The sequence below is a fragment of the Meleagris gallopavo genome, chromosome 25 (assembly GCF_000146605.3).
Source record: "Meleagris gallopavo isolate NT-WF06-2002-E0010 breed Aviagen turkey brand Nicholas breeding stock chromosome 25, Turkey_5.1, whole genome shotgun sequence".
NCBI lineage: Eukaryota > Metazoa > Chordata > Aves > Galliformes > Phasianidae > Meleagris > Meleagris gallopavo.
In genome coordinates, this window is record NC_015035.2 from 3,787,517 (window position 1) to 3,795,406 (window position 7,890).

At 61.5% G+C, this 7,890-nt stretch overlaps 2 protein-coding genes across 2 annotated transcripts in view; one reads left to right on the plus strand and one right to left on the minus strand.

Moving 5' to 3' along the window:
- The window catches only part of SLC30A2 (solute carrier family 30 member 2), a 3,128-nt gene extending 1,524 nt beyond the window's left edge, over window positions 1–1,604 (plus strand). Inside the window, exons 3-9 of the mRNA XM_010723444.2 lie at window positions 7–79; window positions 217–363; window positions 439–592; window positions 667–841; window positions 963–1,068; window positions 1,150–1,284; window positions 1,373–1,604. Coding sequence (XP_010721746.2) covers window positions 7–79; window positions 217–363; window positions 439–592; window positions 667–841; window positions 963–1,068; window positions 1,150–1,284; window positions 1,373–1,518 — 936 coding nt within the window. The 3' untranslated portion in view covers window positions 1,519–1,604. The remainder of the gene's footprint in view (window positions 1–6; window positions 80–216; window positions 364–438; window positions 593–666; window positions 842–962; window positions 1,069–1,149; window positions 1,285–1,372) is intronic.
- Window positions 1,605–2,190: 586 nt separating this feature from the next.
- On the minus strand, window positions 2,191–7,862 carry EXTL1 (exostosin like glycosyltransferase 1). Its single transcript, XM_003212541.4, has 11 exons — window positions 6,618–7,862; window positions 4,525–4,618; window positions 4,349–4,456; window positions 4,143–4,262; window positions 3,942–4,074; window positions 3,747–3,865; window positions 3,336–3,431; window positions 3,171–3,257; window positions 2,835–2,995; window positions 2,594–2,765; window positions 2,191–2,516 (listed from the first exon to the last, which is right to left on the minus strand). The coding sequence occupies exons 1-11, from the start codon at window positions 7,547–7,549 to the stop codon at window positions 2,334–2,336; spliced, it is 2,205 nt and encodes a 734-aa protein (XP_003212589.1). The 5' UTR covers window positions 7,550–7,862; the 3' UTR covers window positions 2,191–2,333.
- Window positions 7,863–7,890: the final 28 nt, after the last annotated feature.

Sequence of the window (7,890 nt, forward strand, 5' to 3'; positions counted from 1 at the left end):
CGCCAGCAGCAGCGGGCGCGCAGGAAGCTCTATGTGGCTGCTGGCATCTGCCTCATCTTCATGGTGGGGGAAGCTGTGGGTGAGTGAGTGCTGGGTGAACACATTGCCCTGCATGGCCCCTCTTGTTCTGATCAATGGGGCAGGGTTCCCTGCTTTGCAGTGGGGTGACCCAGTCTGTGTTTGGCTCTGGATGGGGATCCCCCATCCATGCTGCAGGCGGGTACCTGGCCCACAGCCTGGCCATCCTGACGGATGCTGCCCACCTCCTGACGGACTTTGCCAGCATCATGATCAGCCTCTTTGCCCTCTGGGTGTCCTCACGTCCCGCCACCAAAACCATGAACTTTGGCTGGCACCGGGCAGGTAACCTCAGGATCCTGCTGCAGCCCCACTGCGTGCCGTCCCCACGGCACAGTGACATCTGAGGGCTGTCTGCAGAGATCCTGGGGGCCCTGCTCTCTGTGCTGTCCATCTGGGTGGTGACAGGAGTCCTGGTGTACCTGGCAGCCCAACGCCTGCTCTTGGGTGACTACGACATTGAGGGCAGCGTCATGCTCATCACCTCTGCCTGCGCCGTGGCCGTCAACATCGTGTATGTATGATGTGCTGTCACCCCCTTGGCAGGAGGTCGGTGGCTGGGGGATGTCACTGCTGCCCTGCCTGCAGGATGGGAGCAGCTCTGCATCAAACGGGGCATGGGCACAGCCATGGAGGGGCTCATGAGCAGCCCCACACCCATGAACAGCCCAATGCCAGCGTCCGTGCGGCCTTTGTCCATGTGGTGGGGGATCTGCTGCAGAGCGTCGGCGTCCTCATTGCATCCTACATCATCTTCTTTAAGGTCTGGAGGGGAGGGAGACATGGGGAACGTGGGCTTGTCCAGCCGTGAGGTGAGATGGGGCTGAGCGCCAGTGGGGATTTGGCTGCACTTGGGGGGTTTCACCTGCTCCCACCCCTCCCAGCCCGAGTACAAGTATGTGGACCCCATCTGCACCTTCCTCTTCTCCGTGCTGGTGCTGGGGACAACGCTGACCATCCTCCGCGACGTCCTCCTCGTCCTTATGGAGGGTAGGGAGCCCCCCGGGGGCTGGTGATGTGTGCCCCCCTCCCGTAGATGCCTTGTCTCCATCCCACCCCGCGTCCCTCCAGGCACCCCCAGAGGGATGGACTTCAACGCGGTGCGGGACACGCTGCTGGCGGTGGGCGGCGTGGAGGCGGTGCACAGCCTGCACATCTGGGCGCTGACAGCCTCGCAGCCGCTGCTCTCTGTGCACATCGCCATCAGTGAGTGCTGCGGGATGCGGGGCCGGGGGGAGGAGTGGGACGCAGGGGGGTTCCCCCGGCCTCCAACACCCCTCCGGGCTCCTTGCAGATGCGGGTGCCGACTCGCAGGAGGTGCTGGAGGAGGCCAGCTCCCGGCTGCAGCGCGCTTTCCGTTTCCACACCACCACCATCCAGATCGAGAGCTACTCCGAGGACATGCGGGACTGCCGTGAGTGTCAGCCTCCCAGCGACTGAGCGACGCTGAGCCCCGCCGTTCCTCCCCGTCCTTCTCCCACCAATTTTTTTTTTAATACGAGGAAAATAAACGCGAGCAAACAGCAGCGCCGGGTGCCCGCGGGGGACGGCCTCGGGATGGGCGATGTTGAGTCTGGAGGCAGCGGGGTTTTATCGGGGAGTGACGGCAGTGAAAGCAGAGCCAGGGCTGCAGGAGGAGGCGGGGGGGCAGCGCTTGCTTTGCTTTTCACTATTTTAGCTGAGAAAAGCGCCTGAAACAACGCTTTTTCCCCTCCAGCTCTGGGGAGCGTTGGGGGGAGAGCGGGATGCAGGGGTGCAGAGGGAGGAGCCCCCGGTCCCGCTGTTCCGTTTGGGGGAGGGAGGACCGGCTCGGCCTGCTCTCACCCCTTATCGCTGCTCTGTTTACTTTTGGGAAGCTCAGCCCTCCCGGCCAGCTGCTTGCGGAGTGGGGATGGTGGCAGGAAAGCATCACGGGGACACAAGGACTGGGAGGTGGCCCTGCAGTGTGTGGGGCAGGGATGGCTATGGGGCACCCGCGGCCACAGTGCAGCTCCCGGTGCTGTGCTGCTGCTCGGGAACCAAACACAGGAGCACAGCAGCGACTGCTGAGCCCAGAGGTGCTGTGAGAGCTGGCACAGCGCTGTGCCATTGCTGGCTACGGTATGCTCACCCCATGTCAGACTTTGCACCTCCACAGATCTTTATTGTACTGGTAAAACCCAATCAGGAATAAAGCCCCGTGGCAGCGCTTGGTCCAGGAGGGCTGTGCCATGCCCTGCGAGGTCTGTGCAGGGGTTTGGGTTGCACGGCTGAGCTCAGGGCTTCTCCAAGTAGCGATATTTCTTGCGCAGGACAGAGACCTGGTCCTTGAAGAGCACTGGGTCGAGGCGCAGCTGGGAGGATACGAGGGGCATGGAGCCAAACCAGTCCACCAGCTGGTTGAGGCAATCCTGCTGCTGGGAGAAACGCCGGGTGCTGCCTGCTGTTGTGTCCTTCACCTGGGCAGGAGGAGAATGCAGGGTGAAGGGCTCTGCCCCCAGCTGAGGTGTCCCTGAACCTCAGGATGCCATCCTACCGGCTGAGACGCAGCTTCTTTGTGCTGCTTCCACTGTGTGACCTTGATGGGAGGCAGCTTGGTGACAGCAGCCACCAGCAGGTTCATAAGGATGTCCTCGCAGGCGGTCAGGCTGTCCACCAGCTCCCGCAGCCCCGCGGGGAGGTACTCCGTGAAGAGGCTGTGGTAATACCTGTGGAGAATGAGGAGGGCAGGCTTCAGCCTCACAGCCCCACGGGGCCCTCCCCATCCACCCAGGTACCTGTGGTAGAAGGCGGCGGTGGTGAGGACGATGGAGAGCTTGTTGGTCCACCTGGAGGTGTAGCCCCAGCGCTTCTGCTCGGGATCCCAGAAGTGGCTCCATGCAGAGAAGCCCACGATGCGCTCAGGGAAGCTGCGCCACACCACAAAGGCAAAATCCACCTGCAAAGGGCAGGGGATGGGATCACCTCAACCCTCACAGGGACTCGTGAGAGGAGGCTGATGGCCACCCCATTGCCTGTCCCTGAGCTATGAGATATGGAGACAGCACTCACTACCAGCTCTGCAGTGACCACCACGCATCCTGCCCAGATCCATGGGGCTGGGAAGTGCTCACCTCGCTGGTGGAGAGGCTGGTGTGCTCATCCAGGCTGAGCACTGCGTCCGTCCCAATGGCTGAGTATGGGAAGAAGCGGTCGCTGAGCTGCAGCAGAGGTGGGAGTTCAATATGGGATGTACTGTGGGGTGTGTACCCCGGCTCCCTGCATCCTGCTCTGTGTACCTTCGTCCTGCCCTGGATGATGGTGAGAGGCACAGCAGTCTGTGGCCATGTCTCACTCGGTGGTGGTGGCTTCTCGCAGCTCCACAGCACCAGGATCTTTGGAGGAGGAGGAGGAAAGGCACAGTGGAGGGGCTTTCCCTGAAGTCTGTTATCAGTGTTTGCAGGGCAGCTGGGGCTGAACCCTCCTGGTCCTGCAGTGGGACCGCCTCCAGCCCAGCTCTCTACATAGGGCTGCACCTCTTCCATCCCAAAAACATTACACCAGGATTTGGACCAGCCCCAGAATAAAACCATAGGTGGTCCAGTTGCTGCAAGCAGGGGACATTGAGGGTGACACAATCACTGCCACACTTCCACCTCCCTCCCACCCTGATCCCACCCCAGCCCTCTCCCAGCCCTATCCCTCCCCACCTGTGCACAGTACTGGGACCTGGAGATGGCCTGGATGAGCTTGAGGGTGGGCTGGGAGAGGGAGCCCAACGGGGGAGCAGCCCGGAGCAGTGCTGTGAACTTGTCAGAGGGGCCAGAGCCTGCAATGTGGGGGAAAAGGAGAGGTGTGGAAGCAGGCATCAGGCACACAGAGCACGCCGTGGCACGGGGTCCTACCGTGCTGCAGGTAGTAGAAGGGAAAGTCCCCGAGGTGCGTGGAGAAGTCGGGCAGTGCCAGCAGCCCTCCAGGCAGTGCATTCCAGAGGATGCGGGACCGTGAGCGGTGCGGGAGCAGCCGATCCCGAATGATCTGTGTGAGGACATCAGCACCCCGAGGTGTTCCTGGTACCCGGGAGGACTTTTTGGGGCCAGGCTTACCTCCAGTGTGGTGTGCACGATCTTGTCGACAGAGGAGAAGTACGCGTCCCACAGGAACTGGGTCTGCTGTTGGAATGCCAGCACGCGCTCCGGGCGGATGCAGCGGACAGCAGAGGGGATCTGCAGGATGGGAGGAATGGGGTTCTCATCTCACACCTCCTATCAAGTCAACTCCTGGTGCTGGACATGGGGCAGCACTACAGTACCTGCAGGAGCAGTCGCTCACTGCCCACCACGGCCGCTTTGCCCCAGTCAATGGCCTCAGAGAAGGGCAGCTCCCAGCCGTCGCTCAGCAGCACTGGGATGCAGGCAGCCTGCGCAGGACCCCATGAGCACAGGGACACCGAGGATGGTCCCTCATGCCCTTGCAGCCCCCTGGTACCTGCAGTGCCTCCAGGAAGCGGAAGGAGCCCAGACGCCGGCCACGGGGCACGATGCAGAAGGTGGAGTTGTGCAGCAGCTCCTGGTAGTCGAACCTGGCAGGGGAAGGGGAGTCAGGCGTGGGCTCAACACCATCCGCTCCCCAGCAATGAGGCACAGTGCACAGTCAGCACCCAAATCCCTGAGCCCCAAAACTGTGCTGAGTCTTGGCACCGCTCTGGGGGGGGCTGCGGGCAGTGCATCCCCCTGGCTGTGAAAGCCCCTTCTGTGCAGCTGCAGGGAGAGGCATTCACAGAGCCCTGCGACCGCACCGGAAAAGCCAATATTGACGTTTGGGTGGGACAGACCTTGTCTGTTCCTGCACATAAAGAGCATGGGTCCTGGGTGGGATGGGGGGGACTGCGAGGCCAAAGCGATGTGGGATATTGCTGACCCGAAGGGGAAGGTCCCCTGGACCTGGCTGTGGTGAGGATGTGGGGTCAGCGCCGGCCACCTCCAGGCTCGGGGAGCTGCTGGGGTGGCTGTGAGGTAAGGATGAGCCCCTCTGTGTGTGCTGCAGCATCCCTGCAGGAAGCCAGCCCAGCGCTGAGGCGCCAGCAACACAAACCTTTAGGAACAAAATGCACCTCCAGAGAACCCATCCGACCAAAAACTCCATGGGCACGCTCTGCCTCTGCCATATCCCAGGGATACCCCACCGCCACCTGCCCCACGGGAACGCGATGTGTCCCCAGTGGCCGGGCATCCTTCTCTCGCAGGCGGCCGTGGTGGGGAGCCTGGCGCCGGCCGGGCTGCGAGGCCGGCACCTCCCGATGCAAACACTCCGCTCCTGACGCACTGTGGTTTCCGGGCAATCGAGCCGGCAGGGCTTCCTTGTTTTGTTAGGGCCGGGCCGGGTGCCCACCGTGCTCCCTCTGCACGGCCCCTGTGCAGCTCCGGCTGGGCTCTGTGCCACGGGGGACCCGCGGCTGCAGGGAGCCCTCCCCGAGGCGGCGGTAGCGGGGCAGGACCGTGGCATGGCCACAACTGCCCTTTATCCAGCACAGAACTGGTTTGTTTGGGAGTGAGGAGGGCGATGCAGCCCCGAACAAGGCTGGCTTCTTCTCCTGTGGTCCAGTGGCATGGCTGCTTCCTGTGTCCCCAAGCAAACAAGGACAACTCCAAACCTCAGAGTCCCTGTCCCTGGTGTCCTGTCCTCACTGCCCCTCTGCCACTGTCCCACCTGGGGACATCTGCACACATCCTTGGCTGGGTGTGATGGAGATGCTGATGCCTTTCTGCCCAGGTGTCCCATGGGGACAAGTGGGACAAGACACATGGTGACACAGGAGGACGCAGCCATGTGCCACGTGCTCACCATCAATCTGCTGTCTAAAGCTGTCCTGGGTGAGGTGTAAATCCCCGTGTATCACAAACAGCATTAGAGGATTACCTGGGCCGGGTGGGAGGGGGATTTCCCACCCCATAGTGCAGGACTGACCTTGGGTCCCATCCCACCAGCCCACCACATGTCCTACTGTCCTGTCCCCAGTAAGGCCCCACCATGAGGGCTGATCCTCCTGAGCCTCCCTGAAGCCCTGGCTAATCCAAGTGCCCACAGCCCCGGCTCCACTTTTACCTCCCAGCACCTCTTAAGATACTTTGAGGATGGTGTCCCATACTTCCCATCAGTTCTCATGTGGCCATAAGTTGTTCCAAAGCTGCAGGCAGGGAGCCCACACTGTGATGTCCACACCAGGATGCCCAAGCACCCGTTGGTTTTATGGGACTTGGAGCTGAGCTGGGCTGGGGGGAAGTTTCAGGCTCATCTCCAAAATAAACATTTATGTTAGGGGAGGACAGCAGAGGGGAGTAGAAAAGCATCATTCATCAGTGTTAGGAAAAAGAGAAATCGTATTAGGAGCAGCAGTGGCGACTGCAGATCAGAGCTGCTCTCACCAGATTGCTCCAACTTTAATACAGAATGGATCAGCCTCAAACCACCAGCACTTTACTAGATGGAAATGAAACCAGGAGAGCCCCAGACTATCCCCATTCCCTGTGCATACCTACAGAGCCTCTCCCCCCACCTGGCCCCAGCCCCATCCCACTCACTTTTCATAGTCCACGTTGTCCTGGTCGCAGCGCGTGTCCTTGTGCCTCTCCCAGTCCTTGCCATGCCTGCAGGTGGTGAGTGACACGATGTCCCTCCCGTTGTGGATGTGGTGCAGAGCATTCCTGGTACCAGAGCCGATCCCGGTCAGGTAACGTTTCCCCTTGAACACCAACAAATATTTCTTTTTTGGGGGCACCGAGTTGTGGTGCAGCCACCCGCTCTGCCCGCCGCGCTGCGGGTGCTCCCTGGGGAAGAGAGGGATGGAGACATCAAAACCGGGCCTGAAGTTCTTGCTGTGGAAGCTGGCCTTGGCCAGCATGGCGTGGCCGATGTCAAAACCCAGCTCTTCAGTGTAGTTGGGCCAGGTGCCCGCATACAGGTTGAAGATGAGGTGGTTGCGGCCGCTGTTCCACAACGGGAAGGAGCGGATCCTCTGCTCCACGCTGCGGATGTAGTGAGCAGAGAGGGGGTCGCGGTCCAACGTGTCGATGCTCAGCACGAAGAGACAGGCTTCCTCGGGATGCGGGGTGTAGTAACGTGAGCTCTCGATGGAGGCGAGGATCTTGCTGTAGCTCTCCGACATGGGCTCACCGTGCTCCCGCGGGTACGTGAACACCTTGAAGCCATTCTGGCAGCGGGAGGCGTCGAAGCAGCTCTCCATGCGGCACCGGCTGCCCTGGGATGTGCTCAGCTGTGCCGCCCGCCGGGCTCGGGGTGAGGGCTGCGCTGTGTCACCGCTGCCCTGCAGCTCCCTGGGCTCCGCAAAGCTGTGCAGGAGGGCACGATCCGCCCAGCGGGGCCAACTCCTGCGTGCTGCGACGTTCCTCCTGGGAAAGAAAGCGAAACGGCGCAGCTGCTCTCTTCCAAAGAAGAAAAGCAGAAGCCAAGAGGCGAGGAAAGTCAGGAAAATGTATTTCTTCCTGGTCTGCATAGGTTCACGAGCTTCTCATCAGGCTCGGACGGGTTCTGCGGTCCGGTGGAAAGAACAGTGTCCCCGACCCCAGGCGGAGCGGCTCCTGGTGCTCACTGCTCTGCACTGTGGGGATGGGGGACCCCTCGATCCTCCCTCAGTGGGTTTCCCACTGCCTCTCCTCCAGCGCAGCGTTCTCTTCACTCCCGGGCTCGGTGCAGCGACGGTCACATTTCCCTCCGCTGTCTGGCCCAGCTTCAAATCCCTAGGGAGGGAACGAGGTCGCATGATCGTTTCCCTTCCAAGCGGGTCAATCCCGCCGGGACTCCCCCCGCAGCCTCCGGGAGACAACTCCGGCTCAC